The sequence below is a fragment of the Piliocolobus tephrosceles genome, chromosome 5 (assembly GCF_002776525.5).
Source record: "Piliocolobus tephrosceles isolate RC106 chromosome 5, ASM277652v3, whole genome shotgun sequence".
NCBI classification, from domain to species: Eukaryota; Metazoa; Chordata; class Mammalia; order Primates; family Cercopithecidae; genus Piliocolobus; species Piliocolobus tephrosceles.
This window is the reverse complement of record NC_045438.1, coordinates 10,141,285-10,158,310: the sequence shown is the minus strand read 5'-3', so window position 1 is coordinate 10,158,310 and position 17,026 is coordinate 10,141,285. Positions and strand designations below refer to the sequence as shown.

General features: G+C 37.7%; 1 protein-coding gene across 1 annotated transcript in view; it reads right to left on the bottom strand.

Moving 5' to 3' along the window:
• Positions 1-5,021: 5,021 nt before the first annotated feature.
• Positions 5,022-17,026, bottom strand: part of LAMA4 (laminin subunit alpha 4) — a 147,741-nt gene continuing 135,736 nt past the window's right edge. The window contains exons 33-39 of the mRNA XM_023219040.1: positions 16,601-16,790; positions 15,474-15,629; positions 13,984-14,143; positions 11,791-11,921; positions 10,585-10,678; positions 10,006-10,125; positions 5,022-5,488 (exon numbers count right to left, since the gene is read on the bottom strand). Of these exons, the coding sequence (XP_023074808.1) occupies positions 5,343-5,488; positions 10,006-10,125; positions 10,585-10,678; positions 11,791-11,921; positions 13,984-14,143; positions 15,474-15,629; positions 16,601-16,790 (997 nt within the window). The 3' untranslated portion in view covers positions 5,022-5,342. The remainder of the gene's footprint in view (positions 5,489-10,005; positions 10,126-10,584; positions 10,679-11,790; positions 11,922-13,983; positions 14,144-15,473; positions 15,630-16,600; positions 16,791-17,026) is intronic.

Here is a 17,026-nt window from a genome sequence, read left to right as displayed (position 1 = left end):
TGCTCCACCATGGTAAGATATGATTGCTTCCCTTTGCCTTCTGCTATGACTGTAAGTTTCCTGAGGTCTCCTAGCCATGCTTCCTGTTAAGCCTGTGGAACTGAGTCATTTAAACCTCTTTTCTTCCTAAATTACCCAGTCTCAGGTAGTTCTTTATAGCATGTGAAAATGGACAAATACAATAGACAAGCTACTATAAATATAATTCAAGTAGTAGATGAAAGCATAATGAAGAAATAAATGGAAGGTATAAAAATGACCCAGACAGAACTTTTAGAGATGAAAAATACAATATCTGAAGTAATAATATACACTGAATATGATTAAGAGATTAGATACTGGAGAAGAAAATATTAATGAACTAGAAGACATAGCTATATAAATTATCCAACGTCAAGTACAAAGAAAAAAGCAATTAAGAAAAGAGTATACGTTTTGCGTTTCATTATCAAGCAGTCTAATATATATGTAAGTGGCTTCTCGGAAGAAGGGAGGGGAGTAGAAAAATATTTGAAGAAATATTTTTCCCCAAATTTGATGAAAACTATAAACTCACAGATCCAAGTACCTTAACCAACCCTAAGGAGAAGAAACGTGAAAACAAAACAATGACATGTCCTAATTAAATTGAAGAGAAAAATCTTAACACTTGATAGTAAATGACACATGCATTCAGAAAAACAAAAATAAGAATGAGAGTACACTTTTCATCAGAAAATATGAAAGCAAAAAGGCAATGGAGCAATATCTTTAAAGTATCTTTCAAAAATGAAGGTGAAGTAAAGACTTTTCAGTCAAACAAATGCTGAGAGAATTCATTACTAACAGATCTTCACTATAAAAAATGTTCAAGGAAGTTTTTTCAGGCAGAAAGAAAATGGTACTAGATGGAAATTTGGATCTTTAGAAAGAAAGAACACAAGACAAGGAAAATATGGGGATAAATATATAGGCTTTAAAAAGTTTTAAACACTAATAGGTAACTGTTTAAGGCAAACCATGGCAATGATATTTCATGTAAAAGTATAATGTATAATACTAGCAAAAAAATAAAGGAGGAGGAAAATAGAAGTTTACTTTTGTAATTCTTAGACTATTTGTGAAATGACACAATGGTATTTGACAATAGACTGTGATGAAGTAAATTAAACTTGAGTTATCTCTAAAACCTAACAAACAAAATTAGAGCTAATACAGTAACACTAACTATTGTATAGTAGAGAGTAAATGGAATAAATATTACTCATTTAATTCTAAAGAAGACAGGAAAAGAGGAAAGAAGGAACAAAGATAATATATTTAAATCATATATTGATATTTGCATTAATTACAGAAGGTCTAAATTTCAGTTAAAAGGCAGAGATTTAAATCATATATTGATATTTGCATTAATTACAGAAGGTCTAAATTTCAGTTAAAAGGCAGAGATTGTCAGATTAGCTAGAAAAGAAGATGCAACTATAAGCTGTCTACGTGAACCCACCTTAAATACTAAGACTCAGATAAATTAAAAGTATAAAAGGATAGAAATAGATATGCTATGCAGATGTTAATCTGAAGAAAGCTGAAGTAGCTATGTTAATAATAGACAAGAAGATTTCAGAGCAAAGAATTTACAGAGGTAAAGAGAGACAATTCATAATCATAAAGGAGTCAAGACATCAAGAGTACCCAACACTCTTAAATGTTTATGCCAGACCTTCAAAGCACATGAAGCAAAAATGGATGCAACTGAAAGGAGAAATAACTCCACATTTGTTGTTCAGGATTTCAGCTGGTAGAACAAGTAAACGGAATCAGTAGGGATATAGAGGACATGACAATCGATACAGAACGCTTTACCTAGGAACAGCAGAATACTGTATATTCTTTTCAAGTGCACATGGAAAATTTACCAAGTAGAATATACTGTAGGCCACAAAACAAGTTTCAATAAATTGAAAAGTATTCAAAGTATGGAAGGGTATGCAAAGTGTGTCTTACAGTAGAATTAAATTATAAATTAATAGCAGAAAGATACCCAGAGAATCTCAAAATATTGGAATACTAAGTGATATACTTCTGAGTAACCCATGAATAAAAGAAGAAATGACTGAATTAATTCGAAAGTACTTTGAACTGAATGAAAATGAAAACACAGCATATCAAAATGCATGGGTAGCGCTTAGAGAGAATTAAGGCAATAAATTCTTGCATTAGAAAAGAAGAAACATCTCAAGGCAATGATCTAAGCTTCTACCTTAAGAAAACAGAAAAAATGAGCAAACTAAATCCAAAATAAGCAGAAAGAAAGAAGTAATAAAGATAAGAGAAGAAACAATGATGTAAGAGCAGATAAATAATAGAGGATATCAATAGAACCAAAAGCTGGTTCTTAAAAAAGATCAATAAAATTGATAAGCCTCTGGGTGGAATTATCAGGATAAAAAAGAAGACACAAATTATCAAATCAGGAATGATAATAGGGGCATCACTACAGATTTAAAGGCATTAAAAGGATAAATAGAGTTTTTCAGCAGTATGAATTATTTAGTCTTCCAAGGCCTTTACCCTGAATACATTGCCTTCCCACATTTCTTACATTTCCAGGTGTAAGCTTTCTGTAAGGGAATATTACAAATAGGTCCTAGGGCAACTTGGTGACACCATGCTTTCATAACCTTCCACCTGGCTGACATCAGCTCATTAATCAACAGTCTTTAGACATGATCATTTGACAACATGTTCTGCTGAGGCTGCTGATTTAGCTGTCTGTTTGTAAACTGTGGACTGGCTGGGCTGGTGAGGGACTCAAGCCTGAGCAGCCACCATCACTACACTTGAGGAGTTCCTTGAGAGATTCAACTGTTTGTTCTGGCTGCTAGGGTCATGCTACATTCCACTTGTGTTTCTGCCTTTCCGTCTCATGCTTTGGCAGATCATCAGGCTTTCATGCCTAATCTCATCTACTTTCTGCCCACCTCATCTACCCTCTAGTAGTCTTCTCTGGGAATGGTGTCCTTGGGTGCTGTGACATTTAGAAACTGAGTGGTCCTATTCATGGTAGCCAAACTTCTTACCTATTCTTCAGGACTTGAAAGGTTATCAGAGACCTGAGAGAGTGCTTTTTGTCTCTCTGAGGACTGTACCATTATTCCCTCAGGCTTCTCCCCGCACCCTCAGGCAAATGAGAGATTTCTGGGGCTCAGTGGAACTCAGAGAAGTCACTGTCCGTTTTTTCGTTTTCTCAGACTTCAGGAAATTTACAAGTCAAGTGATTGCCTTAGGAGGTTAGGTGAGGGGATAACTTTATGGAAACTAGGCTTCCTTTAAATTCACTCGTTATGAGCATATACTTACCTGCCAGACAACTGGTCTCAGCGCTTACAACATATCAGTGAATAACACAGATGAAAATTCGTGGCACTCACATTTTGGACAGGGGCTTGTTCAGTTGGCTTTCTGTACTGTATATAGACTCTGTGTGTGCATGTGCTGCAGGTTTGTGTGTGTGGTGTTGGGGGCATCATGGTGTTGCACTGCCAGTTGTGCTGAAATGGTTTCTCTCACCCAGTCCTAAAGAAGAAGGGATTGGCCCCTAGAAACCTGCTGCCTTTCTAGATGAGTCAAAGCAAGTGCCCTCTTGATTTTCTCAACCTGCCAGCTCACTACTTTATGGTACCTCTCTGGCTCTGGTCAGCTGGAAGGCAGACAGTCTTTGGAGGCAGGGAAGCAAGGTGACAATCATGCTGCCCCTGGAGGCAGCAGTCTTGTTTCCACTACTGGCTTCTTGGTCCAGCTAAATGACAGCGGGCAAGTTATCTGAGCTGCAACTATTACCTCAAAGGATTAGTGGATGAACAAATGAAATAATCAACTTTAGCTTATCATGGTGGCTGGCACTTAGTAAGTCCTCTATGAACAGACGTTAGCTATGTTCATCGATATCTTCAACATTATCATTATTTGTGTATTTCAGACAGAAGGGTAGCAGGGGATATAGGTAGGTATTGACATATGTACCAATATGTAATCTATGTAATCGTTTCAAGGTAATATTGTTTTATTCCCCTTGGTAATTTCCTCAAAATATTTTACATCCTCTCCCCTCAAAAGTTACTCTCTTTATGTATTGTTAATTCTGTTGATTTCAGGGCCTATTTTCTCTTTTTCTGTCTTCTGAGTTGAGTTTTTCAGATATAATTCTTTTATTTCATTTCTACATATTAATATTCTACCAGCTATTCAAGCCCATTTTTTTCTAGGCTTTATTAATGTAGCTACTTGGAAAAAAGATTACAACATTTTAGAAATAAGACTAGTTGTGTTGCCGGTAATGTGGGGAGCACACTTTGTTTTTGAGACAGGATCTCACTCTGTTGCCCAGGCTGGAGTGCAGTGGTGCAGTCAGCAGTCATAGCTCACTGCAGCCTTGAACTCCTGAGCTTAAGCGCTATTCCGATCTCAGCCTTCCAAGTAGCTGGGACTACAGGTGTGTGCCCATGTACAAATTTTTTTGTAGAGATGGGATCTCATTATGTTGCCCAGGCTAGGAGCAAACTTTTAATAAAAGGACTTGTGTACTCTGAAATTGAATCTTATGATTTTGTCCTCCTGTTTTTGTTGTGATATCCTCAATGATTCCTATAGAACATACAATAATAGTAATAATAACCTACAGAAGCCCCCCCCATGTACAATTTTATTTTTCTTTTAAAGAGATAAGGAAGGGAAAAAAGTAGTTTCCTTTTTTCTTATTTAGAAAAAATTAAATTATACTACATTTTTCTAGTATTTTGTTAGAAATTTACTTTATTAAACCTTGATAACTGCAGCTATAAACCTAAAATATTCTTCTTATACCGATAGACCAAACAAAAGGGCTAAAAACAAATCTATTATCTAATTTTAGATTATATGTAAGTTAGTGAGTCTCTTCAAAATAAAGAAAGGTAGTTTTAGGACAAAGAGATTTTTATATAGATTGAAAGTTATCTTCCCTGGAAGAAAGGTGAATCTGAGAATCTAGCCGCACTTCAAAAATGTGTGCAAATGTTTATTCGGAATCCCTTCTATTTTATTAGAAAACAGAAACAGTAATTTCACCAGTAGGAATTGCGTGTGCTCTCAATACAAGTAAGTTTGCCACTCCTTCAATTATTGTCCATTGCAGACATTTTGGACTCAAGGTAAGAATCCAAATGAGAAATAAGAAATATCCAGTCCCTGATGATTCATTTAAGTCCTGTTCAACTAGATGAAAGCTTCCACCAGAGAGAAGAGTTGCTGTTCCTCCTGGCTGGCTTTGTGTTTCTTTCAGTGCTCTAAAGAACTTTGTATTTGGGCAGCTGTGTTCTGTTGTGTCAGGCTGCTGGACAGGAGTTGATGCTCACAGCGCCGCTGACCAGGGCTGCTTTACTGAAGCTCACTGGGTGTCCGTCAATCACAAAGTGGCGTATGCAGCCTGTGAAGGGTTTGCTGGGGGCCAACCGTGGTGTCAGTAGAGATTCTGAAAAGAGCAAGAAATAAAAACAAAGATTGCAATTGAGGTATTCCAAGCCCAAATATTACTTCCTGGTAAAAGTATACATATTTGCTCATATCATCAACATGATTTACATTTCAAAAATGGAATATAGTTATAATTGACTCATTTCTCAGGAACATTGTTTGTGAAGTTCTGTGAACATGTGGTAATTTTAATATTTTGCCATGTTTCCCGTGATCAGATTTTTGTGTATTGTAGCTGTCTTTCAGGGCTGAGATTTACCACTTACATGTAAAGCCTCAGCAGTGAATTTTCATGATCTGCCTGTTTTTTTAAAGTTAATTTCACCTGGGCCTCACTTATAATGTGTGCTTTGCTAAAAAGGAGGAAAGAAATTTTAGCTTCCATACTATTTTTGAACTGGTTAATATTTCTGTTTAATGCATTACCCTTCACCCTTAAGCCTCCACATTTTTGCCTGTTCATAAAATATAATGAGAAAATAATGAATTCACATAAACTAAAAGTTAATTTTTCTGAGCTCAGGGTTTAAGAACTATAAATAGGGTAATGATAACTCGCTTAGTCTTTTGTGGGCACAGGTGCCCTGTGGTTTGCCAAGGGAACTTTCTTCTCTTAATTAGAAATCTAGAAGAAGCTTTATACTTATTAATTGTACAGACACAATTAAATGTGTTAGGATGCTAGAAGCAATATAATTTAAAACAATTTAGAGAGCTTAGAACTATCATAAAATTAAAATCTATTTACCCAAAGCTTATTATTATTTGCCAACAGCTATGTGAGCAGTAGCAGATAAAGGATGGAAAACACTTAGAAATCAGTAATTCAGGAAAGAACATAGAACAGCAAATGAAACATCAGCAAGCAGCTGTAAATACATTTTCTAAGCAATGTAGGGTAAGAATATGCAGAAACCATGTACTGAAAATAAATCATGGAAATAGCATTTCATATTTAGAGTGATAATCATAAAAGGTTTGGATTTGGAAGGGGCCTGAGAGATCAATTCCCTTTATTGTCTCTAGATTAGTGTGACTATTCTCCAAGCCTGTTCAGTGTACTTCATCATCTGGGTAAGAAATGAGTGAACAGGAAAGCTTATGAGGGGTAAGTAATACCTCAAAGTAAGCAGAAGTATTACTTCTGCTTACTTTGGATACCAGACTGAGAACATGGGTTTTGATTCTGCCCAAGCTTACCATCCTTTGGCTTATGAGGGAAACCATCTGGAGGTAATAATTCCTGTAGCAGTTAATAATTCACCACACAATTCATTGTAGGCAGTGACAGTACAGTGCCCTAGGACCCTGAGCAATTGATTAATGAAATTAATGCATAATTTTAAGAGAGAATGTTTCCCAGGTTGAAGGCTTGACTATATACAAATAATGCAGGATTTTCAGTAGAGGAATGAATGGTTAGACCCGTGGGTGGGCTACATTAACAAAACCTTATTATTATTATTATTATTATTTTGAGACAGAGTCTCACTCTGTTGCCCAGGCTGGAGTGCAGTGGTACGATCTCTGCTCACTACAGTCTCCACCTCCTGAGTTCAAGCAATTCTCCTGCCTCAGCCTCCTGAGTAGCTGAAGGATTACAGGTGCTCACCACCACACTTGGCTACTTTTGTATCTTTAGTAGAGATGGGGTTTCACTATGTTGGCCAGGCTGGTCTCTAACTCCTGAGCTCAAGTGATCCACCCACCTTGGCCTCCCAAAGTGCTGGGATTACAGGCGCAAGCCAACACATCTGGCAGAAAAAAGGATTTAATTTTTAATTTTGATTTTAAAATTATCACATACTAAAGTTGACTTTTTTGGTCTATAGTTCTATGAATTTTATGCATTAGCTTTTTATGGATAGAAATAATGAGTCACCAGAGTTCTGAGTGGTATTCTTGGAGAATTCAGTGCATTTAGGGGTTTTATTTAGCCTAATTTCTTTAGTTATCCTCTTAATGCCTGGTTTCTGATATGATTTTAGTGGAATTAATCTTGAACAGCTCAAAATGATATAATTAATTACATTTCATCTTAAATCATAATTGCTTTTGTCCTAGGCTTGCTGGCCTAATTCTTAGATGGAATTAAAAGTTGCAGTGGTGCAGTGGGCTGGTGGTTACGCCCTTCTGGCCTGCTAGCTCCTGCGCTGGCTCATTAGCTAAAGTTTGCTATTCATTCTATGTCTCAGGCAGGCTGAATTTGGCTTTAGGTACATCTTGCCTGTCCAGTCTGTGGGGCTTAGGAACTCTTGTAGTGAGGGATGATAGCAGTGTGTGAGGCTGGGATCAGACTGTGAAAGCAAACAAATAAACAAAAATCAAAGATAAATATCTGTTTGAAAGATGTAGTAAGCACATTGGGTACATAATGAAGGGCAAATAGTCCAGCTTCCACAAGGGAGGGTCATGCTTGTTTTGTCCACCTCCCAAAGCCTAGCACACTGCTTAATAGACAATCTATGCTATGTGTTGGATATAGTCATGTTCCCTGCCATCAAGGGATGTACTACTTAGTTTCAACAATATTCTGTACTAAGTGCTACAACAGTGGTATGCGTACACATCCTAGTGGGAAAGGGGCATGTATGTAAGTAAATGTCTGAGCTGAGTCCTAAAGGTCAATAGGAGTTAGACTGGGGAGGAATTGGAGTTGTTTCTTAACAAAGGTACTAGGCGAGTAAAGGAAGAACATTTCCCAGAAATTGAGGCCTAGTTCCCTTATGCAAAGGCCTGGAGCAAAGAGACCATCACTAAACATTTAGGAACTGCAAGTCCCGGAAAGTGTGGGGAGATCCCAAAGGTAGGGACGAGGAGAAGACAGATGATCAAGAAGCTTGCATGCTATGGTGAATTTAATCCTGGAGGCCCTTGGGAACCTGTGAAACATTTTAAACTGTGTTGTGATTTCTGGAGGGAAGCAATGTGCAGAAACATGCACTGATGTGAGACTTTTTCATGCTGCACCTGCATGAACTGCAGTGCTGGCCTTTGCCAGAATCCTTTCAAAGCTGAAGTCAGGAACAGGGAGAGGACTGGGGAATGGAGAGGGGAGTGGAATGGGGAGACAAAGGAGAAGAAGAGTTGCTTTGTGAGGGTCTCAAATATTTCTTTTCACACCAGGTTACCATTATTGTCAATACTGGTAGTTGAAAAGTTCAGACAAAGAAGAGTGCTTAGTTGTTACTATTTTTGGAGTACCCAAGGTCAGATGCTTAATTTTATCTGTGCTTTCTTGCCCTCTTCTTTAAAGCATTGTCTGTCTTTATGGGTCAGTCTAAAAATAATCTATTAGAAGATTATTAAAATCCCCACCAAGCCAAGCACAGAAAGACAAATATGTGTCTTCACTCACATGTATGAGCTTAAGAAGTAAATCTCATGGAGAGAGGTAGAGAGTAGTTGGTAGTTACTAGAGGCTAGGAACGGAAGGGGGAAGAAGGAGATGAAAAGAACTTGGTTAATGGGTACAAAAACACAGTAAGATAGAAGGAATAATTTCTAGTATTTCATAGTACAATAGGGAAATTATAGTTAAGATAATTTATTGTATATTTCAAAATAGCTAGAAGAGAAGGGTTGTAATGTTACCAACACAAAGAAAAGATAAATGTTTTAGGTGATGGATATTACAATTATCTTGATTTGATCATTACACATTGTATACAGGTATCAAAATACCATATGTATCCCCAAAATATGTACAACTATGATAGGTCAATTAAAAACTCCCCACCAAGTTCCCGCTGCAAAAGCTGGGTTATTTCCCTTTTAAATCCCACTCCCCAGCCATAGCGTTCAGGTTTTCCAAGTTAGTGAAATTTGTAAAAACAAATGTATTCAATATGAATACATTGACCATGTCAATATGAGGACATGGTCCTTGCTTCAGAGGTTTAAAACAATTGGGGTGTTTATGTGTTGTCCATAAGTGTCTTGTCACAATCCTGGATTATACACCATTCTTGGCAGATGACAGCATCAGTGACTGATGATGTTTACAGAATTGCAGCTGGGAACCTCTCTGAGGGAATGTCACTACCAATGGACAACAACTTATGGTCTGCAGCTGTTTTTGCATTTCAGACTAATCATGGACAGAGAGAACCGTGCATTTTTTCCTACTGAGGAAGGGGAGCAATTAACAGCAAGCTTAATCCCCCAAAGTTCTCAGATCCTACTGTAGTGTTAGCCAATGAGTTTTCTTTGTGTTAGAGATGAAATAAGAGTATGTGTTTCACTGTGTGTATGTGTGTGGAGGGCACTTAAAAGGGAAAGGAAAGAAAAAAATAAGCAAACATGGCAAGGGAGAGTAATAGCTACTGGGTGGAATGCTGGGGTCTAGTTCTTACATGTCCCTTTATTGTGCTTTTTCCATTTAAACGACACTGTATATACAAATCCTTTGAGTAACTAGGTGCATCATGAAAACACATGGCTCAATTTTACAATAACAATTATGAGAACTCATTGTTTTGGATTGGAAACTTTTCCTTTTTAAGCAACACTTACCTGGAACACCTCCAACAAACACAGGCTCCCTGTGATCAATTGGTTTTGGATTCAGGGGTCCAACCACGTGGTTCACTTCAGAGTCCACATCCAACTGAACCACATTAGAATCTCTAATAACTGAAATGCAGGGTAAAGACCGGTCATAAGTGGCACTGGAGTGATGAATTTTTACATGAGAAAGACTATTTATCTCAGTAATTGCTTTTATTTATTCCAGAATAAAGCCTACACTTTCTTCTATATTATTAAAATCATCAATGATGTCTAACAATGTCTAACCAAGAGATTACTGTACCATTTTCCTTAGAGAGGGAGAGTATTTAGAATATTCTTTGTTTTTGCTCTGTAAGTTATACATTATTTAAGCAACTCCTCAACACAATTTTGCAGCACTCATATTTTGAAATCATATGTGGATTCAGTATACACATAATGGTATAATAACATGATTTTCTTTTCTTGGATACTTTTAGACTGTCATGTGTTACCTGTCATATAAGTGATAGTCTCATTTCTGCCAGGTCATAATCTTACAGTTGGGTGTGCAGGCTCCCCAGGGCAGTCAACTTTTCTCACCTGTAATTCTGTGCCATCTGCCATCACAGAGACTCTGCTTGGGTGTTACTGAGGTGGAAAAATCTCTGATGCCATTATTGACTTTCACGATGACCTGCAAAATAGAGGGCACATTCTATGATTTAGTTTCTCCTCATTGTGATAAAACGGAATTTCTTAAATAATTTACCACAGTGAAGCAATACTTCAACAAATATTCACACATGATTAACTTTGCAATTTGAACACAAGGGGTCACTATGTGACAGGCTATAGAAATAGGTTCAGCTGGGGGTGCTCTTTGGGGAGAGAACAAAGTAACTTCATAGGGGAGAAAATAGGGAGAGAGGGACACTAAGAAATAGAATAAATCCCTTCAATTTCTAAAGATTGAGTGTGTTATACGAAGCAGGTTAAAGTATTGGTAAAGAACATGGACTTTGAAGCTAGACAGCCAGTCTCTCCTATTTAACTTACTCTCTGCCCCAGTTTTCTCATTTGTAAATTAAAAGCGATACTGTTACCTACATCATGGAGATAATTGGGAGGATTAAATGAGTTAATCTAGGTAAAGCATTTAGAATAGTACCCAACAAATAGTAAGCACCAAGTAGGGAGATGTTTTATTGCGATGGCTCAATATAATTTAATGGAATGTACTAGAACCCAAATAAAAATCTGTTATATTAAGTTAGCAGCATCAATGAAAATATACTTTTTTCTTAATATTTATTTGAATACTTCCATGAATATTCTTTAGTAATATCTTAGGATGAAAGTGGCGTTTAATTATAACATAATTTTTTTTATTTCTATCATTTGAGAATAATATATAGTATATATACATATCTAGTATATGTATATATGATATCTGATATACATATATTATAGATATTTAGAAAGATGTTTTAGTGTTTGTTGATTCTGATAGTTATGTTTGCTGATTCCATTTGGTGAAAAAAAGTGCTTCTCATTCTTTTGTTAAAACTCTTTATGTTGTTATTGGTGATTATTTTTTATATTATTTTGCCATATTTTCATGACTGTTTTGATCAAATCAACTTTCAACATAGGAAGCTGAATCCAAATATTGCCCACATTTACATTTCATGTTACAACTTTCCTATTTTTCTTTTTCAGTTAGGGAAGATTGATGAAATAATTGTGCTTCAGATCTAGAATCCAAGGTCAGATAAGACAAATCATTAAACATTTTTCAGACACTACCTGTCCATTTTTCATGTGAACATTTAGGTACTCCCCATTGACACTATGGCCGTGGAGCAGGGTTCCGGAACTGCTTCTGGGACGGACTTCGAATGCAATTTCAAACTTCAATCCAATATTGAAAGATTCATCTGTGGAGATAAACACTGTAAACTCCCAAGAACAGCAAGTTCATATTTGTAACTATGGTGTGATTTTGTAATTATATATCTTTGTTACCTGTTTTTGAAAGTTTGATGCATTTTTTAATAGATAAGTAGAAAGTGGCTTTTCCATGTCAAACTCTACTGGGGAAAGCTCTGTGGGGAACCAAGATAACTAACGCATCCGTCCTGTTGTGGAGTGTGAGGCTGGCAACAGCACACAAAATATGTGTTATGGGAGCTCAGGGGAGGAGAAATGAATTCCAAGTAGCAGCAGCACTGTTGAGTATTTCACAAGTGAGGAGGACGGGGCAATCTGGGCAGAGAAAGTAGACTGAACACAGGTACAGAGGCTGGAATGCTTGGAGAGCTCTGTGAAGGCCATTGTGGCTGGACTGTCCCTGCCAGGGGAGAAGGAGGCATGGTGAGTGGGAGCCACACTGGGAAGGGCTCTAGTGCTGAAGTATGGAAGTTAGGCTTTATTTTGCAGTCACTGAGCAAGAAAGCTGTCTTGATCAGACCTGTATTTTAAAATAATTCTTAAACAAAAACCTAACTGGTGCCAGTGCTGTACAGCATTTCAGAGGAGAAAGAGCAGAGAAAGTATTTAGGAGCTGTTACTGAGGTGATCCAATAAAATTCTGATTAAGAATAATTGTGTTTACTCCAAGAGACTCATTGCAAACCAGGGCATCTAAATACTGTTCATTTAACATATCTTATAAATCATTTAAAATTTTTTCTTGCTATTAGTTAATGCTCATGGAGTAGTATATAAATTGTGCAGTTTGCTCCGCATTTCCAGCTGTCCAAACCATTAAGAGTTCTTATCACTGAAATTCCATGAAAGGCTGAGAATTGTAAGTGTAGGTGTTTTACTGTAGGGGTAACGGTGGGTGAGGCAGGAAAGTAAAATCATGAGCTAGACAAGAGAGGAAATACTACCTCTGGGTGTTGTGCTGGATATGGTGGTGGTTTAGAAAGTATACTTGGCTGCAGTGTAATTTCTTTATTCGGGGCATGTGCAAAGTACCTAAGTGCCTTGACAGCAGGGAACATGCAGCTTTATACCCTTTCCTGTCCTCATTCCGGGCACTTATTTTGGTGTCTTCCTCACACCCAGTGATTGCTCCATAGAATATTCTTGAAATGAATTAGATGGTGATTGTGTGTAGTCTGCTAGGATTTTATTTATTTTTAGAACTGTTATATCCCATCATCTGGCATAGGGACTGCCTTACGGGAGGCATACAATAAAAACTGAATGAGTGAGAGAGTAATGGTCAAGGAGAATAATAAAAATCCAGAAATCAAAATTTCTGAAGGATAGTGTTGTCTGCTGGTGTTGCAGGTCTTGGGGAGCAACTGGGACTTCTATTAGTAGGACAATGGTTCATGCCAAGAAGGAGCAGAGCAAGACCTTGAGGAGCAAGGTGGCCAAAAACTGACATGGATCAGGCCACGGAGCCGCATAGACATTCTAATGGAGCCCAGGTGGTCTTCATCCAGAAGTTTGGCAGCTATGGAGAAGCCTGGTCAGGGAGAGTATACAGGGATGGGGACGTATGTATGATTTGGAGTGCAGGAAGGAGAAAGGTGGTTCTTGTGGGAAGAGGTCATCTTCTAGGGCTGAGTTTGGCATTCTTTTTTTTTTTTTTTTTTGAGACGGAGTCTCGCTCTGCCGCCCGGGCTGGAGTGCAGTGGCCGGATCTCGGCTCACTGCAAGCTCCGCCTCCCGGGTTCCCGCCATTCTCCGGCCTCAGCCTCCGGAGTAGCTGGGACTACAGGCGCCCGCCATCTCGCCTGGCTAGTTTTTTGTATTTTTTTTAGTAGAGACGGGGTTTCACCGTGTTAGCCAGGATGGTCTCAATCTCCTGACCTCGTGATCCGCCCGCCTCGGCCTCCCAAAGTGCTGGGATTACAGGCTTGAGCCACCGCGCCCGGCCGAGTTTGGCATTCTTAAGTTTTAACTCTGGGTCTGATATTCCCTGTTAGCCATCTCCAGGAAGAAGCATTTCATGACTCATATTTTTAACACGACTAATGTTACCTAGAACCACGTATCCTCCTTCTGTAGAAAAGTAAGTTCCTGTTTCCATGGGGCCTTCAAAGCAAGGGGTCACACTGAATGTCTGAGAAGCAGAGGTGATGGAGGTCCCATTGAGCTGAAGATTGCTGAGACAGCCACTAAAACTGTAGATGGAGTTAATCTGAGGGAAGAAGACATTTCTTAAAATCCATTTTCTCAACACAGAGGCACCAAGGGGAAGCAAAATGAGGGGGTTTCAGTCCTGAGCGAAACCAAGTAATTCCTTGTTGTATTTATTTCAGATATCTGAATGATCAGTACTTTCCTGGATAATTGCTTTTTAACTGGTTGTTTGAAGCTGGAATTTTGTATTTGCTAATGTCAACCTGTAGTAATTAAGCTATGGAAATTTTTATATTACACTTTGACACAATAAGTTGCAGCTGTGGTTTTCTTTTTTTTTTTTTTTCTGAGACAGAGTCTCGCTCTGTCGCCCAGGCTGGAGTGCAGTGGCCAGATCTCAGCTCACTGCAAGCTCCGCCTCCCCGGTTTACGTGATTCTCCTGCAGCTGTGGTTTTCAAATTGCATATTTAGAAGTATCCTAGTTTTCCCTCAAGAATGACAGCTGTGCCAAGATCACCTAAGGCTGATGAGGGCTAGCAAAGTTCTTTACTTAAATCTACCATAGTCAAATAAACGGCAGAAAGCTTTCATTTCTGGTTTCATGAGCTGTTTTTGTGGTTGAGAATTTATCATATCACAGGACATGAAACTTGGGCCACTTTAGATAACTGATTTTGTACTGCATTTGGACATTTTAAAAAAGAGATTGCCATGGAATTGGGGCTGCTTATCTAAAATCTAATTATAATGTAAACCATCTTTTTTGCTTCATCTATATACATTAATGGGTCTTAGAAATTATTTTTAACATTGCTAAAATCCAACCTATATTTATGTGAAGAAAAATGTAGTCCTTTGGTGCATTCTTTTTATTGCTAAATTTTTTTATAAGTGCAACATTTTAAATTTTTGAATTACACAAATGATATTTTTCTACTGTATTCTCACTTCTCCCCAGGGTAACCACATTTCCTTATACATTTACAAATTTTGTGTGTGTGTGTGTGTGTGTGTGTAAGAAACAAAAATGGGATTGTAGTTTGCATAATGATCTGAAACTTTTTTTGTTATGCCTTGACATTAAAAGTATGGGTACTTTCTGAACAAATAAGATCCCCTTGAGACATAAATTTTCATGATAATGTATACCTCTGAAACTTTTTCATTTCACATCTACCTTAGAATCGAAAGATTACTTCTGACTTTGTAATGCCACAGGGCAGCCAGGCAGCCCATAAGACAGTACTTACTTTGATATCCCATGTCCAGAAAACTACAGTTTTACTGATGCTAGTTGCCAGTTTCCTAATCTGTGAAACGAGGGCTTCGATTAGGTGATGCTCTGGCTCTAACGGTCAATGGCTCTACCTGGTCATGCCTGGCTTACCTGAACATTTTTCACAGCCTTTCCAGGAGCCACACCTCCCAAATAAATGGGACCCTTGATTTTCCAGGTAGCTTCAGTAGGAGGAAGACTTTCTTCTAAGACTCGAAGACCATCAATTACCAGTCGGCCACTGCTCCTTTCTCGAATAAATATCACCTGGATGAAGAGAAGGAAAACAGCACATCTCAGGTACATTCCAAGATTGGAGAAAAGGCTGTATTTCCTTTTCTTCCAACTTTGCTATTGCAATGCTGCGGGAAATCTTCAGAAAGTTTATTTTTAAAATGGTCTCATCTCTGAAGGTCAGGAGTTTATCTCTTCTGTTTAGTAGGCTTCCGGCAATGCAGTTTTTGGAATGGCAGAAACTTTATCCCTCATTTGATTCTGTTTTGTTATACAGCATATGCCTTTATTGTGAATTGTCTCCAGGCCTCTTTGCTTTATATACATAGGTGTATTTTTTTACTGCTTATCTTCCATTTACCACTTCATGTATTAGAGGAAGTGATCCATATATTTTCTGACCTCTAGACAGAATGATTTAAAGCTTAATTTCTGAATATAGCTTATGTTTTTCCATGTTCTCTATGAAGCTTTTCCCAGTTAACCAGGCCACATATGGCCAGAACAGGACATATGTTCTCTCCCACTTAGATTTCTTGTGATTGATTATAATGCACGTTACATTGCTTACTCTTGATATTACATACCCACCAATTTCTTTCAATATTTATCTGCTCCTACTGTGGTATCCTGTCTTCCTAACTGATTTACTAGTCACTTTGTATCTTCCACAGCTTAGCCAATAAAAGACACTCGGTAATAATTGTTGAAAAGTAAAAACCTATTGGCCATAGAAAATAAGTGAGAAATCATTAAAAACCAAATTTCAGTTTATGTTGACCACTGATCCTTTGGTTAAAATAATTACGCTCAGCCTGTGTCTCTTTTTAAATAGTATGCTTCAAGACTTTTATAAGGAATACAATTTTTTGAAATTGAATTCTGAGTGTGCAGCAGCAGACTTTTAAAATGGATATTTCTAGAGAGAGTAATGGAGGCCCATGAGTGTCCATTTGACAATGGTAGCTATTTGCTGATAATGCTGCTCTCTGCCTTCAACTTACATCATGCCACAGGCCATCATTGTATTTCTCCTGGCTTCTAATCTTCAGTTTCTTGTGACCAACATTAAACATGTAAACCAAGCGGCCGTGGGCCAAAAATAGAGTCATAAAGTCATTCTCTTCTTGATCTGAGACATAGAAGATCATGCCATGGGAGGAACGAGTTCTCAGACGAATGGAAAACTGAGATCTGGTAAATGAAAAGAAAGGGATTACCATACGTAAAATGAGACTGAGGATAATCTCTAACTTCTTTAAAATAATACAGTGTAAGCAAGAATAAATAAGTAGCCATTCTATCTAATCCCAAGCAACATTATTCCATATTTAGTATTATTAATGAATATTACATTATCATGGCTAGTTCAAAAATGTAACTTCTTCTCTACTTCCTTGTACAATAAGGATATATTCCACATTTGAGGA